We start from the raw sequence: 26,168 nt of genomic DNA, 5'->3' as shown, positions 1-26,168 counted from the left end.
GTCTACCTGGGAAAAACTGCGGGCTGCCGAGTCCCGCCTTACTTGAGAAGAAGTACAGTATTCTCAGAAAAAGAAGCATGAATGCCTCTTTCCCGGTGAGACCTATCGCGACGCCCGTCTGCAGCATCTAAAAACGAAGCACGCTTCCCCCCCCCCGTCTCGTTTTTCGCACATGGGGAATTAAGCAGAATTAATTAAATCCACGAACTGACGAACGCTCACGGAATACATCAAATTTTTCAAATCGGGATAACCCTGAAACAAAACATTAAAATATAGCAAATGGTGACTAAACGAAATATGCTCCTGAAGGAAAATCCACCTCTCCTTTGTTACGGCTGCGAGAATCAGGAGTGCCTCTGCGATGGGACTGTTTTCCTCAGCACAATGAACCGAATATATTTGCAGTATTCCTGCTCCTGCTGGAAGGAAAGACGGGATATAAATCAAGTAATAAATCTCTCTGACGTTGCAGACTATTTTTAACTCGGAAGCAAGCCCAGTGAGATTCGCTCTGGAATAAGCGTGCACAAGATTGCAGCCTTTGACTCTGTTGCAAACTCTGAGGGAAGATTTTATTCACATACATTTATCTTATAGGGATGTTAAAAACAAAAAACACACACGCCCAACGTGGGGCTCGAACCCACGACCCTGGGATTAAGAGTCCCATGCTTTACCGACTGAGCTGGCCGGGCACTGGAAGACCTATTCTGCGGAAACTTCTTTAGTGTTTTCATGATGCGCACGCTCACTCTCCCCCTAGCGCGCGCAACAGACCTGTCTCGCAATGACTCGGCGATCTCTTGTGAGCGCGCACGTAGCGCATTAATGGCTCCGCCCTCTTGCCGCAAAACTCTCGTGAAAGGCCATTGGCCATGTGTTCGGAACACCCGTCCAATGGGAAGGCGCGTTGTTGGGTAGTGGGTGAGAAGCGCGAGCGGGTGACTGTCTGAGGGGGCGGGGGGCAAAAAAGAAGAAAGGCCGGTGAGGCGGCGGAGGAGAAGGAGGTGGTGAAGTGAAACGGTGGTTGGCTTTCGGCTCTCCGCCGCCATGAGTTCGATCGGCACGGGGGTGAGTGAGTGAACGAGCCTGAGGGGACCTCGTCCCTCACCTAGGCCAGGTCCTCTGGGGGTTCGTAGGTCGAAATACGAGGGGGGGATACAGGGGGCTTATTTCCCCTCTGCGGTCTCTGTCACGTAAGGGGTCTGTGAGAAGAGGCGTCTGACGTCACAGCCAGGCATATGGGGGGAAGGGCTGCTGCGGCTGCTGCGCGTTGCTGCTGAGTCACTTTGCGGAAAACGAAAGCAAAAGAGTCGGCCCTTTGGAGGAGTGCAGAAGATGCTTGGGAGGGAGGTCTTGGGGAAAGTGTAGGGAAATGGAGTGGCGGTGGGAGCAACTTTCTCCTGCTGGGATGCTTGAGAGGGATAGAGCGTGAGAACAGAGAGGCGTTGCTGTAGCCAATTAAGTTCAGCTCAGAGTAGACCCGTTGAAACTAACGTGCCCATCATGTCGATTGCTTCCATTGGATGCTGAGTAGGACTAGAATTGGAGACAAACTGCTTTCTGCCGAGTCAGACCCTTAGGTCCACCTGTTTCAGTTCTCCAGGATTTCAGAGGAGTCTCTCCCCAGCCCCACCTGGAGATCCTGGGGATTGAACTTGGGACCTTCTGCATGCAAAGCAGGGGCTCTTGCCAGTGACCTGCTATGGCTTTTCTCCTGATCTTGCAAATAAATGCAGAAAGTCTATAGGAGTAAACATTTTAATTGTTTCTAACGCTGTAGTTTAAGGTTGTTGTGACCTGCTCTGGGTGAAGGGTGGGCAATAAATTCTCATCATCATCATCGTAATTTGTGTAGCGCTTTTAAGTGTTTAAAGGGCTTCACATGTTCTATCTAGCTCAGGGATGGAGAACCTGTGGCCCTCTAGATGTGGTTGGACTCGAGCTTCCATCAATCCCAGCCAGCATAGCCACTGATTAGGCGTTGTAGGCCAGCAACATCTGGAGGGCCATAGGCTCCCCATCTGTGATATAGTTACACTCCTTACAACAGTCAATATTATCATCATCCATTTTAAAGATTGGAGGACTGAGGCTGAGAGAGGGGCTTGCCTAAGTCTATCTAGTGAGTTCATGGTAGAGATGAGATTTGGACCAGGAACTGACTTGTAGCTGAACCTTTTAGGTGCTATGCTTCATGAGTTAGCAAAACCACTCTCCTATCCTGCTTGTCTTTATCAGTCCATTTCTGGAACATTAAAAACCTGGAAGGAAAAACACATTCTGTCATGCACACACCTTTTTTTAACCAAAGTTTTCCAACCTTTTCATCTGAAGCAGTTCTTATTTGCTATAGGTAATCAGAGCGGTGCTTAATATTAAAACCTGAATCCTAAGTGTTTCCCAGAGGAACTGTCATGTGCATGAAAAATGTGCATCCTTTAAATCAGCTGTGGGAAGCCTGTGGGCCAAACTAGCCCAGGTAGGGATCCTAATTTGGCCTGCAAAGCCATTTACTCTCAAAACATCCACCTGCCCCACCCCAGATGTTGATTTTGTAATTTCCAAAGTTCAAAAATGATCGACAACAAAAAACAACCACTTAGAGGTTTTTATGATTAAGCAGTATATAAATTCTGTCAAATTTTTTTTAAAAAAAGAAATCCTGCTTAACTCTGCCAGGAGGACTAAGCAGTTCTTCTAAAAAATTCATTATCTTAACCAGCAAATTCCTGGTAGACGTATGATTACCTTCATCTTCGCAGACTGTGGCCTGGTCCACATATAACATTAAGCCATGGTTTGTTCAGCCTAATGATACTTGTTTCAACATGTGAGCGCAGCAGACTAGCCATGATTTGTTTCTGCAACAAACCACAATTTAAAACCATGGCTTTTTGTTGGCTCATGAACTGTGGTTTCTTTAAACTATGTTTGGGTTTTATGTCTGAACTCAACAGCTTTGCTTAACTGGTTTGTTTGGCCACTCAACCTCAGATGGGTTACAAAGGCATGAGGCAAAAACAGTTCTCTAAACCAAGCTCTGAAAAAACAAGTTATGACTTGTTGAAGAGATTATAGTTTAAAACAAACAATGCTTATTATGTGCTCACTCAGCCACTGTCTCCAACTTTAAGCAACTGATTATAACATACCTTATGTACTGATACAAACGTCAACATTTAGCATCTGCAATTTTCTGATAAGTTTCTATTTCAGCTTTTAGGTCAGGCCTCCCAAGTTGTGCACTCAGAGGCCTATGAATTTATGGCAAATGAATATATATCAGCGTCCACATCCAATACCTGAAATAATAACCTGGGATTTCCATTGCAAAATGTGTGAAATGGCCTTAAAGGTGAAAAGTTGAGCTTTGAAAAGTTAGAAGCAGTAGCAACTTACTGCAATTCTTGGTTGGCCAGCAGAGGTTGCTGTTGACTAGTATAAGTCAAAACATGCCTATGCAGTTCCTAAACCTGGTACCAACCACCAAATTAGCTCTACAGAAGAAAGGTAGAATGGATTTTGCAAAGGTAACAATATATGCATGTTACAAACATAATTAAAACAAAATTCATTCATTTCCAGATAGTAAAATCCAGGTTGCACCCTTGCTCACCTGAAAAAAGGTGTATCTGTATGCATTGTGGTATGGACCATAGCATAGGCTGGTTATTAAAATATCCTTCTGCTATCATACTTGCTGAAGATGCCTGAACAGGCTATTTTGTTTTTGTCACCGGATATCTGATGGGTTCAATAAACAAAGGCAGCATGAGCACTCTTCAAGTACATGAAAGGTTGTCACATAGAGGAGGGCCGGGATCTCTTCTCGGTCGTCCCAGAGTGCAGGACACAGAATAATGGGCTCAAGTTGCAGGAAGCCAGATTTCGACTGGACATCAGGAAAAACTTCCTAACTGTTAGAGCCATATGACTTACTTACTTACTTTTTACTTTATTACATTTTTAGACCGCCCCACAGCAACAAGCTCCCAGGGCGGTGTACAGCATGATAAAACAGGTTAAAATACAAAACAATGGAACCAATTACCTAGAGAGGTAGTGGCTCTCCGACACTGGAGACATTCAAGAGGCAGCTGGACAGCCATCTGTCAGGAATGCTTTGATTTGGATTCGTGCATTGAGCGGGGGGGGTGGACTCGATAGCCTTACAGGCCCCTTCCAACTCTACTATTCTATGATTCTATGTTTACAAGGTCATTGCCTCAGTGATTTTCTGAGGCTGCAATGGGATCTTAATGTCACTTGTGGGGCTACTGCAGAACATTGTAGACCCGTATCACTTCTTTCCTATAGTGCCTGATGCAAAACTCATGGTGTGTCATTTCACTGTAAGTTTCCCCACACTTCACTCTGTTTTTGTCCTTGGTGATAGTGGGTTACTTGCAGCATGAGGTGATACAAACTGATGTGACTAGATTTATCTGGGAGAAAGTGAGATACTGGTTATATTTTCCTGTGGTCTTGTTCAGACAATGGCTCAGTATGCATATAATGATAAACCATAGTTAATAGTTTACAGTGAACGCACAGATCACTCCTGCTTCATGTCTTCCTCAATGGCAGCAACAAGCCACAGTTCAGTCAGATTTTTATTGTTTGTTCGTAGCCAATGGCCATTGCAATATGAATTACACAAACAAAACAATCTAAGAGTAAGTTAAAACATAGCAAGTTTCAGGATTGCAGATTACCAAAACTTAAAATTACAAAGTTTCCCACATTTGGATTAAAAAGTCTACAGTGTTTGGGGTAGAAAAAATGCCTGTATCTTTCTCACTGCTAGCACATATAAAGCTATCCGAAATCAGCCTGTCTACAATGACCATAATGAAATAATCTGATTGACCTTCTAAAGAATTTGAACAGTGGAATCTGTTCCTAGTTGAAATTATATAAAGGGCAATAAAGAATTTAATGTCCATTGTCTTGATCTGGCCTGGTCTGCATACAGAGGGCACTTCCAGACTGGTGTTTTACTGTGGTTGTATTCTGCAACATGTTCTTGACACTATAATAGTGCATCAATGGTGGATCTAGTCTGCTTTATGAGTTCTGTGATGCTGTTCCAGTTCTCCCACATTATTGCTGTCCAAATGGGCTATAACACAACAAAAGTGGGACAAAAATAAACCAGAACATTTGTGGTAGAAAACATTCCATGATCTTAGCAAGAAGTTATGGGATATGCACTGGTTGGAAATGAAGCAGTGTGACTGCCCTGAAACTTGCAGGTGCAAACAGTATTGAAAGTGGGATCACGTGTGACTGTCCTGAGAGCATTATGAGCACAAATAATCATGAATGCACAGTAAAAAATAACTGGAGGGGCCCAAAGATGGTCATTTATCACCCTATTAAAGAATTTGTGGGCATATTTGAATATGACGTAAAAAGATGCATGTCTAAAATTATTATTTACATAAAGTATAATAGTAGTAGGGGGGGAAAGTTAATTCCTGCAAATAAGCAGCTCTTTTGTGGTCAGAGTTAGTTTTAATATACCAAACCGAGGACAAAATTTTTCTGTTACTCAAAGTCCTTTTTGGCATCTTCAAGGAAAAATTACATCATGGATCTTGCAGTCAGAAATATCCGAATATGATACAGAATTATAGAATAGTAGAGCTGGAAGGGGCCTATAAGGCCATCAAGCCCAACCCTCTACTCAATGCAAGAATCCAAATCAAAGCATTCCTGATAGATGGCTGTCCATCTGCCTCTTGAATGCCTCCCGTGTTGGAGAGCCCACTACCTCTAGGTAATTGGTTCCATTGTCATATGGCTCTAACAGTTAGGAAGATTTTCCTGATGTTCAGTCGAAATCTGGCTTCCTGCAACTTGAGCACATTATTCTGTGTCTTGCACTCTGGGACGATCGAGAAGAGATCCCGGCCCTCCTCTGTGTGACAACCTTTCAAGTACTTGAAGAGTGCTATCATATCTCCCCTCAGTTCTTCTCTTCTCCAGGCTAAACATGCCCAGTTCTTTCAGTCTCTTCTCATAGGGCTTTGTTTCCAGTCCTCTGATCATCTTTGTTGTCTTCCTCTGAACCTGTTCCAGTTTGTATTACAGGGGAAACTGAATAAGTCAGTATCAAAATGTGCCCAGCCTTCTGAGGGTCAAAAAACACAGTTTTACTAAATGCTGGCCTGACAGTGAGAGTACAGAAGCATGGATTTGTGGATGTGTGCTTTTAGAGAAGGGAGACTTACTTTGGTTCTAAGTAATGAACCAGCTGTACTATGTGGGACTCCAGGTAACCCACATAGGAAATTAATTTAGATTATATCCCTCTATAGAACCATCCCAGATTGCTGCCCCGTATCAAGATACCGTTTTAGTAATAAAAACTTTCATTGGTTCTAAGAGGCAGTGACCCTTACTGTTAATAAAGTGTCTTTATAGCTCCCAGTGAATGAGCAGATGACATTTCAATTGCCTAAAAGTGGGCATGTCATAAGGTGTTTTCACAAAAATGAAGCCCTAAGTATTTAAATGAATGACTCTGTTTTGGCAAACACAACCACTTTGATCTTACTGTTAAGTAATGGATAAAATCCATATTTAATAGATAAGTTCCAAATTTAAAAGGTAATCTCATACTCGCTTGGGATCATGAAATAAGACCCATTTTGTATGAATAAAGCAGCATGAATTTTTTTGCTTTCCAATTTAAGTGGGGGGAAACAGAGGAGAAGTCCCCAGAACCTCCTTGTTAATGTGTAGATATTAAACAACAATGGGGCCAAAACACAGCTTTGTTTTATACCCCTTAATGTAAATAGTGAATCTGGAAGAAAGCCCACAAGTCTAATTCAAATTTTAACATCTGTATAGCTGCTGTATACAGTAGTTGTTTATCCTGTGAAGTAACTTTGATAGTTTTTCTATAAACGCTGCTTATCAATGAAGCTGAAAACAGGTGAGAAATCAACAGATGTGACATATGGAACAAGCGAAAATCTGACTTCCATACGATGTAGGAATTTAGGTTTGATTCACTCAAAACGAACCACAATGTGAAGTTGAGGTTTGCTGTTGACTAGGGAAGGAGCTAAGCAGGAGCCATCCATACATTCACAGAAAACCATATTGACCTAGCCAGTGCCATGAGAATGGTCCTTGGACTTGTGCGTCCCCCCCTGTCCTCCTGGAGTGTGGGCGTGAGGGGGAGTTCAAAATCTTCCTTAAATTAACCAAAGCTTGTAATGGCATCCAAGCTGGGTTAAGCTAGCTAATCTTAACTATGGTTTATTGAATCAAGCCAGCTTCAAACCATCTTTCATGGAACTGGCTTGTTTCAATGAACCTTAGTTAAGATTAACCATGGTTTAGATGGTTAATTTAAAATGGTGGGAATTTTAAATGCTGGGAAAAACAGAAGGGAGTAGAAAAACAACACCAAATAAGAGATGGGTTGATTCCATTAAGGAAGCCACAGACCTGAACTTACAAGATCTGAACAGGGTGGCTCATGACAGAGGCTATTGGAGGTTGCTGTTTCATAGGGTCGCCATAAGTTGTAATCGACTTGATGGTATATAACAACAGCAGCAAATCTAAAATGGAACCAGGAATTTCTATTTTTGCCATGGATGTGCTAGAGAAGGCTGACTTGTGGCTCATGCCTAGTTAAACCATGCTTTAGTGTTATGTTTGAGTGCATTGTAAGTGCTTTAAGATCTAAAGACCTCCCTAAGAATCCATGCTTCCTTCTTCCTCTCCCAGGGATCGCTACGCAAAGCCTCCTAATCAGTTTTTTGTAAGCAGTGCAAAACTACTGGTTTCTAGTACAGTGTGGGTTGATTTAATGAAATCAGGGCAGTTTAAATTGCAAAAAGTAAAGTCCCTACTAAAATAGTTAATTTTAATTCCCCCCCCCCGGATATTTCCTTAATATACAAAGTATGTACATAATTGCTTCAATTATATATTGTGTGACTTAAGAGGTTATGCTGCTTTATACTGTTTTTTTAAATGGTGCATGGTGTGTGAACATAATAGTTAACTTATTGTTTGCTTTTAATTTGTGTCAGCTGTGTAAGAGTGATAACTAGGAACCGATGCACATTGTATTTTTTCTGTTAAACATGAACATTTGCTTTTGTATGTATATATTTCAGATATCTGCTGCTTTTTCTCTTCTGTCTTATGTGGAAAGAAAGCCTACAAACTTGTATGTTGTCAGTCCAAGCCAGCGATCCTGGGCTAGAAGGGACCCAGTGCTCTAAGGCTGCAACCCTAATTATATTTACTAGGAAGTAAGCCCCATTGAACTCCTTGGGACTTAATGCCGAGTAAACAAGCTTAGAAGTGCGAGTCAGCTTCCTATAGACCAAGTGCCTCAAGCTTTCCAGATACTGGGCATAATGATGTCTTCCATGATTGCATTTGTTTCCCAGGCAGAGCGTAAATTTTAATAATTTTAGAAATTTAATTTGTCCACACACTGGTAACCTCTAGGCTGGATTACTGTAATGCGCTCTGTGTAGGGCTGCCCTTGAGGTTGGTCCAAAAGTTGCAGCCAGTGAAAAATGCAGCGGCGAGACTGCTCACTGGAGCAGGGTATTGCCAACATGTCACCCCGCTGCTGAAAGAATTGCACTGGCTGCCCATTTGCTACCGGGCCAAGTTCAAGGTTCTCGTTTTGGTGTACAAAGCCATATAGAGGTCGGGCTGTCTTACCCCTTATATAGCCAGTCGATCATTGCGCTCTGCAGGTGAGGGCCTCTTGCAGATACCATCTTATCAGGAGGTTCATTCTGCACAACATAGGAAACAGACCTTTAGTGTGGCGGCACCTACCCTGTGGAACTCCCTCCCCTTAAATATTAGACAGGCGCCATCTCTGTTAATTTTTCGGCACCTTTTGAAGACTTTCCTCTTTCAACCAGCCTTTTAAGTTGAGACCTATCCCAGTCTGTGTCTATGTTGAAATTGCTTTCTAATAAGTTTTTTTAAAAAAACTTTTTTTAACAATATGTTTTTAACCCTTTTAAAAGATTTTTTAAAGCTTTTAAAAATGTTTTTAAAGTTGTTTTGTTTTAATGTATTTTAAGGTCTGTTTTTATGAAGCGTTTTTAGTGCGTTCGTTTACTTATGCTGGTCACCGACCGTAACAATAAAGATAGATGGATAGTGCGTTTGTTTGCCAACCTGGGCTCTGCTGGGAGGAAGGGCAGGATATAAATCAAACAATAAATAAATAAGTATATCCCACCCTAATGAATTCGTTCCCTTGCCTCTTGCTGTTCTTTGAAAAATCTATGTGTATGCTGCTTCTCTCTTGCAGTATGACTTGTCGGCCTCTACATTTTCTCCAGATGGCAGAGTATTTCAGGTAGAATACGCTATGAAAGCTGTGGAGAATAGCAGGTAAGAGCAAGCTCTGCTTTTATTTTTTACCTTTTTAAAACGATAAAAAGCTGAGACACAAGGTTGCCAAGAAAGGTGTCTGAAGAGAGTAAGCAGGAACACTAATATATGAGGTTTTCTAATACTGAGTTAGACTACTGGACTCTTGTCCTAATACTGCAGCCTTTGACTGGCAGTGGATTCTCTACAGTAGGTGTGTGGAACCTTCAGCCTGCTGGTGTGGGGCAGCCAAGGACACAGCCCCAAAGGAACAATTGAGAGCTTCAAGTGAGCTCCATTTGCAAGGAACTCCCTATGGCAACCGATTGGTGTTGACACTGGGCTTTCAAACAGGTATGCTATGAGCCTCACATCTGTTTGCAGGCACTGTCTGAGCTCAGACTGTGCCTGCACATGGACTTCAAAGGGGTTAGTTGTAACAGCTGATCAGCAGTTACAGTGAGCCCCTTTGAAGTTGTCACCCAGCATAAATGTGATGTCATATGATTGACAGGTGGGCGACTTAGGCTTCCTTTCAAAGTTGCCCACAAGAGGTGGGGGAACTTAAGGTTCCAGCCCACTAGCCAGATGCAGTTCCTTGCACAGTGTCAGGCAGGGGTCTTCTTTCCTGCTGCTCTGTGGTCCCTTCTGTGTGCAAAGTGTGGGTTCGTCCACTGAACTACGGACCCTTTTATTTGCACCTGTGTTCAGATCTCTGGAATTCCGTGAAATCAAACCCTGAGTGAAGTCACTCTTGTACCCTGTATCTTTGTGATTGTTCCTTCTTGACAGATAAAAGAGGCGATAGAGAGTAAGTCAAATTGATGTCAACGGAAACCTACCTTCAACTAAAGCCTGGTCTTTGCATGTTTCCTCACAGATAGGTCCCACTGATTTCAATGGTCTTAGTCACTTGTAAGTGTGTTTAGGACTGCAGCCCATGACTATAACGTTCATTTGGTTCAAGTATCAAAAAACTAACATAACGGTGTAGAAAGTTGATTATATTCAAGTATTTGGATATTGCTGAAGTCAATCTGTACGTATCTGGTGAATGGAAAGAGTGAGGTGACTCATGGGCCAAATAACTATATAAAAGTACAATGTGTATATTATGAGTTTCTTAGGAATCAGTTTCTACCAAGGCAAGAGTATTGCTTTATTTAGGCTATGCTTTCATGCCATTGTGAGGAAGCTATTGTTAAACAATGTTGCGAGGATTTACACAGCATGCAAGCTGGGTGCATTAACTAACATATGCTGTGTTAGCGGCACTTCAAAATGCGAGTGATACATCAAGCTGAAGATTTGTCACAATGGGTGGTATTCAGCTAACTTTTAATGCTAGTCCAAGGGGATTTCCCCCCTTTCCTCATCCCACACACATACCCACCATCCCTAAATGTGCTCCAGAGGGTTGGGACCCCTAGAACAGATTTAGGGGGTGCACAGGGGAAGCAGATGGGGAGATTGTTCCATTACGCGAAGAGAAATGCTTGCACTGACGGAACTTTAGTTGTAGCACTATGCTGAATACAACCCAGTGTGTATGTGTTGTTTTTTCTCTGCTTCATTTGAGGGCGATAGCCTTTTATCTTAATCAAATACTATTCTAAAACATATATAAATTTGAAATAGAGGTGTGAAGTTATGCAGGAGTTTGTGGTGCACACTTTGGTCTCTTACCTGACTAAAATGTGTGCCCCCTTATCCCTTCTGGGCTATCTAGTGATGTTCAGGGGGAAATAGCAGGAGAGTTGTATTTTCTGTAGCTACCAAAGAGGAGATTATGAAAATGATGACAAAAAAAATAGTAAAACTTGCTATTTTGGTTCCAAAGGCATGTGCCTTGTAGCTCCCTTCCTATAAGAATTTGGCTGTTTGTTGATGGCTGTCTCAGGTGTTGGAAGTGTAACAAGAGCAACTCCCATTTGGTCCTTTTTGCATGGGGAGAGAGTGATAGAGAGATAGTCCTCCTAGCTGGCTAGACTGCCACTGTCCTGTGCTTATCTCTTCTGTCTGTCTTCCTTCCGTGTAAACTGGTATGTCTCAGGGAGGTGTTTACATCTGACTCACTTTCCTGTTCTCTGTTCTCCGCAGACCAACGGAGGAGAAGGAGCCATATTCTGTTTGTCTCCTCTCCTCTAGCATGAGGGGCAAAGTCCAAGCATAGTCACTGCAGCCTCCAACTGAGTTAGATAGAAGTAGCACCTTTCCTATCCAGTTTGTATTTCTATTAATAGTAGTCTCTTCTTATTTTGAAACCAAGTGTGAGTGATATAAAGCAAAGTAAAACTCTCTTTCTCTCAGGTAGAATCACACCCACGCAGCACAGAGCACTGAGCAAGCTACACTAAGCTAAGCTCCCTTAATTTACTAAAACTCTAATTGGTCTACTAGCTATTAGAGCCATTTTTGATGAACTTGATTAGTTTTTCATTACTGAAACTCACTATGGTGAATCTGGCCGCTGTTTGTTTTGTAAATTAACTAGATTGCTTTTCATTGATTTTGTAACTTTTATCCTTTGTTTCTTTGAGCACCTTCAGATTGGAAATGTGATTGAAAAGGCCTATAAATAAATAGTGTTAACTGATTACTGTACTGTAACTTCTTTTCAGTACAGCAATTGGGATACGGTGTAAAGATGGTGTAGTCTTTGGTGTAGAAAAACTAGTTCTGTCCAAACTCTATGAAGAAGGATCCAATAAACGTCTCTTTAATGTTGATCGACATGTTGGAATGGTGAGTTGGTGCTCAGTATCTTAAAACTTTCGTTGCTGTTTGGCGCATGCCTAGGCTTATATCGTTATCTCAGTGTTAAATGGCCTTGTGGATAAGCAACCTGTAGCTTTCAGCTTGTAGCTAGGAAGGAAAAAAAAGAGAATTCAACTAGCAGGGGTGGAAAAGCTAGTTTGACCAGTTCTGGTAACATGTGCCTGGTAATCACATGTCTGACGTAAAGGGTAATGCCAGAATGATACTTAGAGAGTGTGTAGTATGTTGTCTCAGATCTCTGTTTTGATTTTGTTTTGAGATGACGGATCTTTATTTCAGGCAGTAGCAGGACTCCTGGCTGATGCCCGAACTTTGGCTGACATAGCAAGGGAAGAAGCTTCCAACTTTAGATCCAACTATGGTTATAATATTCCACTGAAAGTAAGGAGCTTCGTTTTTGTTTTTCGTTTGCTTCTGTTGATGTATAACTTATAGAAAGCATTATTTACTTCAGATGCTTTAACAGAAAAAGTTTATATATTAAACGGAGACGCGATTACTTCCAGTGGTCTAAAATGCTTCTTTCTCTCCCCTCCTCCCCCCAAGCATCTTGCAGACAGAGTGGCTATGTATGTACATGCCTACACATTGTACAGTGCTGTCAGACCTTTTGGTTGCAGGTACGAGCTTTTATTCATTATACTACAATTCATAACACACTCATCAAGGGTTCAGGCTGGGTAGTAACTTTCTAAAACAATTTGAGGAAATATTTGTGTAAAACACAATGTTAAAACGCTTATTTATCCTTAACCACTAAATGCACAAACAGAGTAAAAGTAAAACATTCCAGCTCCTCCAGAAGACACTGTGCTGAATTTTCAGAAGTTTCAAGAGGCAAGGATCTCTAGAGCTGGGGAACACTCTTGCTGCTTGAACTTGGATACATATAGATATGATGCCTAACACTTGCTCTCAAGCACCATCAAGTTTCCTTAAGTGAAAAGAAAAGGCAGGCACCACAAAAAATGGGAAAAGGTGCACATGGAGGGGATGGGGAAAAGGAGGGAAAACACAAACTGGAACTTGAGGAAGTTTAGCCAGATGTGTTTTGACAGTATCCTTTTCTCAAGAGGAATCATTCAGTTCTGTTTTCAAAAAGGTGCTTCCTCTGGGTTCTTCAGAATGATACTCAAAACCTGTCGGGACATGTTTTTATCCAAATTCTTTTGCAGCAGCTTTACTAAGAATACTTGGTTTGGAGATCCAGACCTGCTGTTCCACTCCTTCTGTTCATGAAAGCGAGTTGGATGCAGCAGAAGCTCTTGCTGTATGAACTGGATTCTCTCGTGGGTGGAAGCTATTTCTTATAATTGATATTTGCAAGCTTCTTCGAGAGCTTTTTTTGGCTGATGATTGGGATAAAAATAAATAAATACTTCCTGCAGAGTTCCCCCCTCCTCTGGCACCTTCTCCCATGTTCTGGAGGGTCTACCAACCCTCAAAGGCAGATTTTTGGAGGCATTGAAGGGGGGGCTGCACAGTGAGGGGAATTGGCAGGAAATGCCTTCCCCTTCCTCTTCTGTCCGAGGGAGTATCCACTTTGCAAAGTTCCACTCCATGCAATTCTGGATCCAACCCAATATATCACAGTTCACTAAATAGTACAGGCTAAGCGTACAGCCTCTCTGTCTTCAGTATGACTCTGTGGAGAGCCATATATTATATGCATGCCTTACATAAACCATCTGAATAAAAGAGGCATAAAGACTCTGGGTGGTGTTCAACACTAGCCCTACCTGGAGTGGAACCATGAAGTTAATGGGCATGACTGACTTAGGTCCATTAATTTTAATGGATCTACTCTGAGTAGGACTTCCTGTGTCGTCATTCTGGTTGGCAGTTTTTCTTTAATACGATTGCTTGCATTTCCAGCTTCATGTTGGGCTCCTATGATGATGATGATGGCTCCCAGCTATATATGATTGACCCATCAGGAGTTTCATATGTGAGTTTTTTTAGACATTTGACCTGTATGTTTAGATTTGTATTGGCACAGACATTAATAGAAAAAATATGATCTGTGTGTTGAGTAAAGGTGTAGGCTGCTAGATCACCTCTGATCAAGATACCCCCTTATACCTGATACCAGGTGTAAATGTATAGATTATCTGTCATTAAAAAACAGTCATTCTATTTTTGGTGAGTATTAAAAGGAGTATAGTAGAGAATCTAAACTTTTTCTAAAGTAACAATCACAGTGAATAATGGGCACCTTTAGGTCAAGGTCAGATTCCTAGGACTGCTGGGTGTTGTTGTGTGAAGTAATTTGAAAGAAGGGTTGCATTGCAAGGTCATAAAAAGTTGGGATTAGGATGTAGAAGACGTGGATGCTTGGGTGGAAGTGAGGGGCCTTGACTACGTTGGATGCAGTTTGAGGGCAACAATACAGGGCTGGACCACACAAGAAACAGGATGACAGAAGCTGAAATACAGGATGGAACAACAAGACTGCAAGGTTATTTGTTCAGACCAGGGGTTGGCACTGGGTGAATCTAGTCCTAAGTACCAGGTAGGGCAGCAACCTTCACTCCCCATTTGCTTCTTCTGGTCCTTTACATTAAAATACAGAGACAGTGCTGGCAGCATAACCTCTTCTCATCCAAAACGAAACTTCTGTATTCTTCAGCAGTCCTGGCTAGAAACGATTGTGCCCTGTCTCCATGGTTACAGCGACCGTTGCATTCTCCCCACCCGTCTCAACATATTATGAGTGGCCACATTCCTTTCCAGCCACTTCCATGCTAATTCAGCTAAGGGACAGGTGGGGAACCTCTGGCCAGCAAGTCACATTTGGCCCGCCGGGATGTTTTGGGCAAGTCATGCCCAGCTGCCCTACACCTGTTGTTATATGTGGGACAGGTAATGGTGGGGCTTGGTTGAAAGGGGCTTTGCAGGCAAGGCAAGCAGCTGATAGGGAGGTGTTAGAAAGCGCTGTGCTCAGCACTTCCCCAAGCCGAACAATCAGCTGTTTGTCAGTCATTTCGGAAGTGCTGAGCATCTCCTTTAAACTATCTCCCCCCCCACCCCTGTGGTCCAACTTTGGCAGGTGTCAATCACTTGATGTCATTTTGACACCAGATGATTGACAGGTGCAGGAGGTGCTTGGGGGATAGAGGAGATTGTGATTTGACCCGCTGGTCCAAAAGGTTCCCCACTCCTGTCCTAAAGAGTTAAATCTTCATGGGTGGTGAAGAGTTAATTGCTGGGGAACTATGACTCCATCCATTCCTCCTGTCCTTCCATATAAAGTTGAACTTTTTTCTACCTGAACCAACACCAAGCTGATGTGATATGCCTGAAGGAGGAGGGGGAGAGCACCTAACATGTGGGGCAGTTGGTGGTCTTCCATTGGCTGTTTGCTGATTCCTAGTCCTCTTCTGGAGGAGTTCAACAAACTGGTGTTGATCTCTGGAATGGATCTGACACAGAAACTTTGTGTGATTTGAGATGCTAGGACTGCACTGCTGTTTTCGTACTGCATATGTACAGTGCCTTGCAAAAGTAATCAGACCCGACCAATGCTGTCATATTACTGAATTACAAATGGTACATGGTAATTCATTCTGTATATTTCATTTTGAAACACTGAAACTCAAAATCAATTATTGTAAGGTGACATTGGTTTTATGTTGGGAAACATTTGTAAGTAACATAAACTGAAACATGTTGCTTGCATAAATATTCAACCCCCACACATTAATATTTGCACAGTGTTGGAGGGATTTTGGCCCATTCTTCTTTGCAGATACGCTCCAGGTTGTTCAGATTGGTTGAACGTCGCTTGTGGACCGTAATTTTCAAAGAGTGCCACAGATTCTCAATGGGATTGAGATCAGGACTTTGACTGGGCCACTGTAGGACTTTCACCTTTTTGTTCTTGAGCCACTCCAGTGTTGCTTTGGCCTTGTGCTTGGGATCATTGTTCTGCGGAAAAGTGAACTTCCTCCCAAGCTTCAGTTTTCTAGTGGACTGAGGCAGGTTCTCTTGCAGTATTTCCCTGTATTTTGCTCCATCTGTTCTTCCTTCGATTTTAACAAAATGCCCAATCCCTGCTGATGAGAAACATCCCCATAGCATGATGCTGCCACCACCATACTTCACTGTAGGGATGGTGTGTCTTGAGGCATGGGCAGTGTTGGGTTTGTGCCACACATGGCACTTTGAGTTTTGGCCAAAAAGCTCTATCTTGGTCTCATATGACCACAAAACCTTTTTCCACACTGCAGTTGGGGCACTCTCATGCCTTCTAGCAAATTCCAGATGTGCTTTCAAATGGTACTTTTGGAGTAATGGCTTCTTCCTTGCCACCGTCCCATACAGGCCAGTGTTATGTAGAACTCTTGATATGGTTGAGTGGTGCACCATTACTCCACTCCCAGCCACTGAACTTTGTAGCTCCTTCAAAGTGATTATTGGCCTCTCTGTGGCGTCTCTCACAAGTCTCCTTGTTCGAGTGCTGAGTTTTGAGGGACGGCCTTCCCTTGGCAGTGCCTGGGTGGTGTGATGCAGCTTCCAGTTCCTGATTATTGATCCAACTGTGCTCACTGCAATATCCAAATACTTGGATATTAGTTTGTACCCTTTTCCTAGTCTATGCATTTGTATTGCATTATCTCTCATTTCTGTAGTATGTCCTTCGGTCTTCATTTTCCTTCAGAGCCAGTCTGACCAATGATCCTTCAACAGTGGGGTTTTTATCCTGACAATGTGACAGCAACTTTAATGGTTCACAGGTGGAGATCAATGGTAAGATAACTGTGTTCTCAATAGGGCAGTTTCTTTCATCTGTGTAAACTGAGAGCACAGGGGTTGAATACTTACGCAAGCAACAAGTTTTAGTTTTTTATGTTTCTTACAAACATTTCCCAACATAAAACCAATTTCACCTTACAATAATTGATTCTGAGTTTCGGTGTTTCAAAATAAAATATCATACAGAATGAAATTACAATGTGCCATTTTAATTCAGTAATATGGGAGCATTGGTCAGGGGTCTGATTACTTTTGCAAGGCACTGTATGTGGCATTTAGTTTGACACTTTGTAAAACTCTTGAATTAATTAGAGATTGTTTGGTTTAAAGTTCTCTTCTGTTGCTTTTCCAGGGTTACTGGGGATGTGCCATTGGTAAAGCAAGGCAAGCGGCAAAGACAGAGATTGAAAAGCTCCAGGTAAGGCAGTACTGCCATACATAGTGTATTGGATACAGTTTCTTGTGATCTGGCTTCTAAACACAGCAAAGGGTAAAGTTTAATGGAAATTGTGAAATTAAAGCTTCTGAAATTCTCCTTTTAGGAGAGTACTCAAGTCCAAGGCTTTATGAATGAGGCCAGTGTAATTTTAAACTTCATGACTTATAACAGGCCATCCAGTTGATTCCAAACTCCATCCTTTTATCTCTGTAATGAAGAATAAGTATCTCCTTAACTGAGCAATCCTCAGAAGCTGCCAGACCACATAGATCCAGGATTAAAGAAATGCTTGCAGAAGTCTTTGAATTGAAAGTGAAAGTGTTAGGATGATTCTGCAAAAGCTAAAATAATTACAATTATGCTTTTTATCCAGATATTAACTTCCATTGTTGTTGTGCCTACTCGTCAGCATTTCCTCCCCTTAAATATTAAAACGGGTGCCATGTTACCATCTTGATGCCTGCTGAAGATCTTCCACTTTCAATAAGCCTTTTAAGTAGAGACCTTATCCCAGTCCACATCTGTGTCGGAATTGTTTTTATAGATACTTTGTTTTTAATGTTTTATAGACATTTTTAGTGTTTTGTCATCTGTTTGCACCCAGGGCCTCCTTCTGGGAGGAAGCTCAGGATATAAATTTAATAAATTAAATAATAAACAGAAGTGTTCTATTACCTTGCTTTTCAGCTATAGAACAGCCTTTACCAACCTGGTGGCTGTGAATGATGTGAATTTTAGTCCAAAACATCTGAAGGGCACCAGATCATGGAAGGCTGTTGTACATGTGTTAGGTGTAATTTCAGCACATATCTGCCTGTGTTTATCTTGCATTGGTTTAAAATGAGAACCTTATCAACTTATCCACAGATGAAAGGCATGACTTGCCGTGATGTTGTTAAAGAAGTTGCAAAAATGTAAGTTTTTTATCATCCATTCCTCATACCAGAGTTTGTTTTGGTCTGATTCAGAGAGGCGGTTCTTGTGTAGAATTGCTTCACTCCTCTCTTGATGACTGGGGCAGGGATCTAACAATTCAGGTAAACTGGACTTTCTGTTTAGATCCAGATCATGAGCCTATTGCACTTTAGACTAATTTAAGGCAGCATGTTTGCTAACCATCAGTTCCCATTTCATTTTTGTGTGAGCATCTGCATAGCTAAGGGATGAATTATTTGGAAGTTCAGATTTTCAGGGTGGATTCAGCTTTAGATGGATAACTGGTTCACGTGGAATGCTAAACCAAAAATGCTGATTTACTGCAGAAGTGTGCACCCAGCTTCACTACCCTCTGGTTAAAGCTGATCCTGGCTTGTCTGCAACTACTTAATCATAGTTCTGGGTTTGCATCTCATGGGAAGCTATGTTTAAGTGCAGAATCTTGGGCTTATTTTACTACTTGTATAAAGGGAGGAACAAGGAGGCACATTGCTCAAGTATATCAAGCCGAATCGTGGTTATGTGTGAAGGTGGCTGGTGTGAGTGCCAAAATTATTATGATGAGAATTCAGTTTCAGCAAATATGTGGTATGGAGCTTTCTTTAAATACACCCACTGAATTCATCATACCAAATTATCCCTAGAAGTATCTTTTAAAAAAAATCCTCTGAACCTTTCATCCCCAATGAGTAATCAAGGAGCCAGTGAGTTCTCATGTGATTTTTAGGTGTCCTGAAATTGTGAAAGGAAGTTGTGATGTGAATATTCCAACCTGCACGTTTAAATTTTAGAGCACATACTGTTTCAACTGAATGTAAAAAGTATTTACTATTGATTTTCTCCCTTCCTGAACCTGTAAGTTCCTATTCCTCTTGTTGCTAGATACTATAACTATATTTTCCCTCTGTTTCTTGTTCCTAGAATCTACATAGTCCATGATGAAGTAAAAGATAAAGCTTTTGAACTTGAACTCAGTTGGGTTGGAGAAAGTAATGTAGCACTTGATTCTTTCTTTTTTTAATATTTGCTGCTTTATGAAAACAACTAAATTTATAACTAATTATGCATGATTTATTCTTCTGAATGTGAAGCAAAGAACTAATACTGCAAACCTAACCCCACTTACCAGGAGTAAGCCCCAGTGCATAGGACTTTGGGCTGTATCCAGCTACATGGTTGCGCTTCCCTGTGCCCCAAAGACCTCTCCCAGAGGGCCCAGGAGAACCCCCAGAACAGTGCATCAGGGGAGATTGTTCCATCAGGCAAGCAGGAATGGTGAGGGCCTCCTGCAGATAGCATCTTATCAGGAGGTTCATTCTGCACAATATAGGAAACGAACCTTTAGTGTGGTGGCACCTACCCTGTGGAATTCCCTCCCCTTGAATATTAGGCAGGCGCCATCTCTGCTATCTTTTCAGCACCTTTTGAAGACTTTCCTCTTTCAAGAAGCCTTTTAGGTTGAGACCTATCCCAGTCTGCATCTGTGTTGGAATTGCTTGTTAATAATGTGTTTTTTAAAATATGTTTTTTAAAGCTTTTTAAAAAAATGTTTTTAACATTGTTTTGTTTTAATGTATGTTAGGGTTTGTTTTTATGATATTTTAAAGTGTTTTTAGCGTTTCTGTTTACTGCCCTGGGCTCCTGCTGGGAGGAAGGGTGGGATATAAATCAAATAATAAATAAATAAATGGTTGTGCTGACAGAACCATCGTAGCTTTACATTGAATACAACCCTTACTCAGCAGACATGGTTAGGATTGCACTGTAATACTGACATATCTAAAACAGGAAACCTGTAGGCCAGGCACTATCTGGAGGGACACAGCTCCCGTCATTCCTGTTCATGGTCTCTGGTGGATGGGGCTGCTGGGGGTTGGAGGCCACCAGCATGTTAGGGGTCTCAGGTTCCCCATCCCTGATCTAGAATTGAAGACAGTTCATCTGGAGGTGTATAATCTAAGCAACACAAGGTTGTATCCAACAAGTCATGCTCAAAAGTAAACCTCTTGAAATCAGTTGATGTGACTGAAGTCCATTGATTTCAATGAGTCCACTCTTGAGCATGCCTTAGAGGGATAGAGACCATGCAGGGCCATTTTCTTTCAAAGAACATTATAACAAAATGAGTTTGCGGTATATTTCTATATAACACCGCCTTTGCTTCAAATTCAGAAGATATTTCTTGCATTCTAAAAAAAGCTCCTGTTTTTTAATTTGCAGTAACCAATGGAAAACATGAAATTGTCCCGAAAAACGTTAAGGAAGAAGCAGAGAAATATGCTAAGGTAAGCACTACAGCTTCAGGATAGGTAATAGTGACTGCTGACAAAATAGAACTGTTCCAAAGAATTATTTTTTCCCCTCACAGCCTAGGCACACACTCATACATCAGTATTACTTCCGGGAGAAAAAGATCTAGCTCTCTTCTAGTTCCTCTAAATGCTTTTCGTTACTGAAAGAGAACGTTGTGCAGAAATCCTTAGTGACCATTCTTCGCTTGCATTTAAGTGGTATTTTTTTTGGGGGGGGGGGGAGAAGAAGCTACTCTAGAATTTGTGTACAGGTATAAATTCCAGGTACTTCAACTTTTAATTCCTCAAATTGTGTGCCTCTGTGGCAAGCTGAGCAGGCCCTAGCCAGCTGGGGAGGACTAGCCTCAGCGGGAGGCAATGGTGAACCCCCTCTGAATACTGCTTACCATGAACACCCTATTCAGAGGGTTGCCATAAGTCAGGATTGACTTGAAGGCAGTCCATTTCCATTTCAGATTCTGAGTGTCCTTTGCAGGGCTTGGACGTGCTGCCTCTTAGCAAGGAAGCAGCAGGACCTGATCTTTTATCTTTTATTTCAACAGGAATCTCTGAAAGAAGAGGATGAATCAGATGATGAAAATATGTAACACATTGTTACTGTAAAACAGACCTGTTTTATGTATTTGCCATTATGTTTGTGATGGAAGACTCTTTTGAGTGACCAAGTTGCATTAAAAAAATGCCGATTACTGCTTAGATAGCATTATTTGTCCAAGGGCTTGGACAAGGTATTGGGGGGGGAGAGTGAGAGTGTGTGTGTGTGTGTGAGAGGGAGGGAGGGGGACGGGCACACAAGGAAAATACAACTGGCTGGGATCCAAGGAGCTGCTGCATTCGCGTCATGTACTGATAAGGACTTGCAATTTGGCTCTTAACACCACATCTGTCTCCTCCCTCCCCAGTACTATATGGGAAATCCTTCTAAAAACTTTCACAAAGCAAGTTTATTTATTTATAAAAATATTTGTATACTGCTATTTCGTTAAACATCAAAGCGGTTTACAACATGTTTAAAACAGCAACCATAGAATTAAAAAAAACCCATACAATAAAACCAAAGATCATTCGTTGCAAAAAAGCACATTCATTGCCTGCATAAGCCTGGCAAAACAGAAAGGTTTTCAGCAGGCACTTAAAAGTTGAAACAGAAGACGCCTGCTGAATCTCTGTTGGCAGAGCATTCCAGAGAACTGGGCTGATAACACTGAAGGCTCAGTTACATGTTGATATTAAATAAGCCTCGCCAACTTGGGGGACAACCAGAGCTGCTCTTAAAGAAGATCTCAAGTGATTGAGCTGGTATTTAAGTTGTAGTTGCATTGGGGGGGGGGGAGAAAGTATACCATTAAAAGAAAAACGCAAAAATTCCACTGGGCCCCCTTGCTGTAGCGCTCTGGATTGTGGCCATGACTGCCAGAACTTGACTCCCCATAATTCCTGAGCCATTGAAAAAGCTGCATCCTGCTACTGTCAGTCTTAGTTTTACAGCCACCTTCTGACAGCCATCTGGCCACCCTGAGAAAATCAGGGCTGTAGTCTCTGCCATTGAGCAAGCTTTATCCTTCATGCTCCCTATCCAGCAGTATTTGCCTCCTGTTGTCTGGACTGTGTTACAGTAGCTGTAATTGCTGCCCCGAGATGGTGAAATGCAGCTTTAAGAAGCTTGCATGCTTATCTAAAGCACATACGTGATGACCAAATGCATCTGTCTGAAAAGCCACACTTGCTATATAGGAATTGTAAGATGTCACGGACAAGGTTTGTCACAGTTCATCTTTACCCTTTCAGTTCAGCAACTGGGAGGAAGGGAAGAGTGAACGGCTTGAGATAGGCTGCTGACTGACAAGTAGTGAGCCTGAACTTGATCATCCTTGAATAGAAGGGATTTGCCTGTAACTGTAGCAACAGGCAGGTTGGAGTTAAATTATCAAATACTGAATTGTGACTTCAGGTAACGGAGGTACTTGTGCTTGTGAAAACGTAAGGCACGCCAGCTGGAAAAAAACCTTCGCAGTCTTTTTTCTAGTTCTGTGGTGCAGGGATGATCACTCTCAATTTATTTTTGTAGTGGCTGGAAAAATGATGTGAATTTGCATTGCAATGAGACCTACACACCAGCTAGAGATCTGCTAGGTCTTCCCAGTCACTTGCCCTACACCTGACATTGGGTACGGAGCATGTAAGGGTGGAGCTTCAAAGGAACAATTGGGAGTTTAAGTGGGCTCCCAGTTGTTCCTTTGTTGGATCAAGCCATGCTCCCAACCACCCATCCACTGATGGTGAGAGTACATCTTTCTCAAAATGGGGGGAAGCTGTTCCTGCTTGGGAGCTGCTTCCCCCTTCCAGCATTGCTCCTTTCAACCTCCAAAAGCAACAGCATGGGGAGGCTTGCAAAATACAGGGCTTGGAAAGGATTCTGACGGGTGGGACAGCCCACCTGTCAATCCTGTGGTATCCTAATGTCATGGGCTGCCCTGCCCACCTGTCAAAATTGGCTCATGGGGCTGGAGCCAAAAAGGTCCCCCCCCCCCCGTGTTAGGGTCTCAGAGGACAGTATAACTCAACAGGTTGCATAGACAGAGATCATTACAAGCGAGTAGGCAGGGAGTACTTAATTGTCTTACAATAAAAATAAGGTATAGATATGACCAGCTCTTGTAACCCCCCAGCTTTCTAAGTGCAGGTTTCCTGCAGTGTGTACAGGAAAGAACAGTGGAAAAGATGTTAATTTCATGACTTTTTGCCTGCGTTTATGTCTAAAGCAGCATCCTTGTCGGGCTTAATTCAGTGAGGGCTGTTTTCAGTGTCCTGCATGGTAGTTTCAAGACAGTAAATGGACTGCTGGTAATTCATAGAAAAGCTTCGCCCACTTGTCTAGATAATGTACTCATGATAACTGTTTCTAACAACTAATTTTTCAAATGATCAGCCAGGCTGAATGTAATAACAAATGAAAGATGAAAGGAGACACTTGTTCAAGGGAAAAAATCAGTTTCTGCTCGCAAGCCAGACCTTTCACAGAATATGCGAGTTAAAAAGTAAGATGAACTCTGTCTTAAAATAGCAGCTGTGCTACGTTGTAAGAGGTCCCACAAAAAGTCTAGTTCCCTAAAGCCTATGCCATAATGAAATTCATACAGTGTTTGCTATAACAAACTTGTGTGCTTGGAAGCATTTTAAAATGCCAGCAGCTTTTTCCCTGCCCCCTTTTGCTTAATACCTATCCTGATGAGAATTCTGGAGAATACAAAAGCTTGCTTACGTGTTGTGACATCTTGGTCCAAATAGAAGCATTGCCTTACTTTCTTCCAAAATACCATTGTAATAGCTGACATCATGCACGGACATTTCAAAAAGCAAAAGCTGTAAGTTGCTGACTCAGACCAAGGATGCATGTTGTCCAGTATCCTACTGTTCAGCGGCCAACCGGATGCCTCTGCTAAGGCCATAAGCAGGTCATGGAGGCAAGAGTCATCCATCACCTGCTGTTTTTCTCCAGACACTGGTACAAAGTCATACTGACTTTGAAGCTGGCAATTACTTATAGTTATTAACCAATTTACTCTCCCCATTAAAACCATCTAAGCTAGTGGCCATCACTGGATCTTAATGGCAATTACCTCCATCAGTTTTGTTGTATGAAGCATGGATTGTCCTTAATTTACTGTCAGTTAACCTGAGTTCTTGCATAAGAGAGTTCCATCCACTGTGTCCAATGGACATTATGAACAAGGGGATTCTCCTTTAACATTGTTCCCACAGCAGCTTTCTGCCACCATTTACACAAGGCCGTCCACACTTCTGTTAAGCCCCACCCCCATATTGCATTCTTTTAAATCCCCACTCGGTAGAACTTGATATTGTCATACAGACAAGAGAACTGAGAAAGTATGTCTACACAGCGAACATTCTGGGCTAATACGAAAAATAGCTTAAGAGTTTTATATTGAGACTCATGAAATCCCACTTCTAAAAGGAAAAGATGCCATAAATTGTATAGAAGTCTTGCATATTACTTTTAAAAAATATATTTACGGTTGATCTAGCTGACATCTGATGTTTGAATTTAATAAGCTTATTGAAATTACAATTATCCCTGGAACAAATTAAGGTGACTACTGTGATAGTATACCACAAGTGTTACTTGTTAGGTATAAAGAATTTTTTTAGCTTAACATCAGAATGAAAGAAGCCTAAACTTAGCCTTCTATTCACCACTAGTGCCAACCCTATAGCTGCCTGCTCCACTTCATTTGTCCTACTGGCTGTGTAGCATATTTCTGGCAATACATGGTCTTGCTTAGAGCGTTGAAGAATTTAGTATGAAAGTTATTCAAGAACTCATCTTCCTTAAATAATGACTGCTTGTTTTGTAGGAGCTCTCCAGGAGTGGGATAAGTGAAATGTTGTACCTGTACCAATTTTCACCTCCTATACGTAATAGTATTATAAATGTTTTCTGTACCACCATATTAAAATAGAAGGGCTATACAATGTTGAAACAAAAATTCAAAAACAATTCATTAAGGTGACTTAATCAAAAACAAAAATTCAACAGTTTCTAAGGAGAAGGAAAGTATTTTCTCCACCTACAGCATCTGTGTGAAATTAAATTAAGATTGATACTCTCTTAAAAGTTACTAAATTCAAAGGCAGAAATATGGTATTAGTGAATTATGTCTCAATTATGGTTGCACCTTCCTGTTTCAAGGAAGATACTTTACTGCACAGCACCTAGTAACTGCAGTTCAGCCAACCAGTGAGGTTGTGACATCACTCAGTACTTCTGGAAAAAAAACCTTGATTTTTCACGTATTTCCACTGCTGTCTTCAAGGCCATGCTTTCATTTTCTCTCGTGTCCTGTCAAATTCCTGTCATCCCCAACCACAGACCTGCCTCCTGCTTACATCTTAAATGAACATGACTAAGCAGGAGGCAGACACAAGTAAAGCTGCACTGTGCAATACACAGCACAGCAGCACTTTAGGAGTGCTATAGATAATTTGCACATAAGAGAGGGATTTGCCAGCACACCATGAATAGCTTAGATGCAATAACTGTCTTTTCCCCTTGGTTCAAGTTTTGCACTGGCAAGTATAAGAAAGGGCTTCATAACCTCTTGCCCTTTATGCAGCAGGCTACATGCCTCCTACCCAAAAATCAAGATTTACACACACCCAGGCAAGATGAGCAAGGCATCTCACTGCAGTTTAGGGACCCCTTCCAGCCATGCAAAACACTCAAGACAGCAGATAAGGAAGGGCCAGTGAAGGTTACGACCTGGCCAGAGGCCCCTGGAGAGCCACAGTTGGAGCTCAGGCATAAGGTGTCCCACTCCTGGCTTAAGCAGTAATTCAGAGGGGAGGAGTGTACAGGTTGTCCTCATGGGTAAATAGTATCTACCATTCATAACATTATTACAGGTCAGGAAGAAAAATTCAGGCTGCTGCAATTCACATTTCCCCCTCTTATATGCCAAGATGACTTCCGAAACCACCCAAAAATGTTTTGCCGAGTTACAAATCAAATCCCAGTTTATTTTCACATTTGCTGGCGGCTGGGC

At 41.9% G+C, this 26,168-nt stretch overlaps 1 protein-coding gene and 1 non-coding gene across 2 annotated transcripts; one reads left to right on the top strand and one right to left on the bottom strand.

Moving 5' to 3' along the window:
* Nucleotides 1-625: 625 nt before the first annotated feature.
* Nucleotides 626-698, bottom strand: TRNAK-CUU (transfer RNA lysine (anticodon CUU)). Its single transcript has one exon. It is a non-coding gene; the product is annotated as a tRNA-Lys (tRNA).
* Nucleotides 699-893: 195 nt separating this feature from the next.
* PSMA3 (proteasome 20S subunit alpha 3) lies at nt 894-21,293 on the top strand. The gene is made up of 11 exons (XM_061612471.1): nt 894-1,074; nt 9,323-9,405; nt 12,006-12,129; nt 12,442-12,543; nt 12,709-12,782; nt 14,038-14,110; nt 17,270-17,335; nt 18,224-18,270; nt 19,214-19,281; nt 20,513-20,577; nt 21,147-21,293. Exons 1-11 carry the CDS (start codon nt 1,054-1,056, stop codon nt 21,189-21,191), a joined length of 768 nt encoding a protein of 255 aa, XP_061468455.1. The 5' UTR covers nt 894-1,053; the 3' UTR covers nt 21,192-21,293.
* The last annotated feature ends 4,875 nt before the right edge of the window (nt 21,294-26,168 follow it).

This window comes from Rhineura floridana, chromosome 2 (genome assembly GCF_030035675.1).
Source record: "Rhineura floridana isolate rRhiFlo1 chromosome 2, rRhiFlo1.hap2, whole genome shotgun sequence".
In the NCBI taxonomy this organism is placed as follows: domain Eukaryota; kingdom Metazoa; phylum Chordata; class Lepidosauria; order Squamata; family Rhineuridae; genus Rhineura; species Rhineura floridana.
The sequence above is the reverse complement of the archived record's forward strand: the minus strand, read 5'-3'. Positions and strand labels throughout refer to the sequence as shown.

Coding starts and splice junctions, on each gene's coding strand:
- PSMA3 (XM_061612471.1), top strand. CDS start 1,054: ATGAGTTCGATCGGCACGGGG. Junction 14,111..17,269: donor ACCCATCAGGAGTTTCATAT/GTGAGTTTTTTT, acceptor TTGCTTTTCCAG/GGTTACTGGGGATGTGCCAT. Junction 19,282..20,512: donor ACTCAGTTGGGTTGGAGAAA/GTAATGTAGCAC, acceptor TTTAATTTGCAG/TAACCAATGGAAAACATGAA.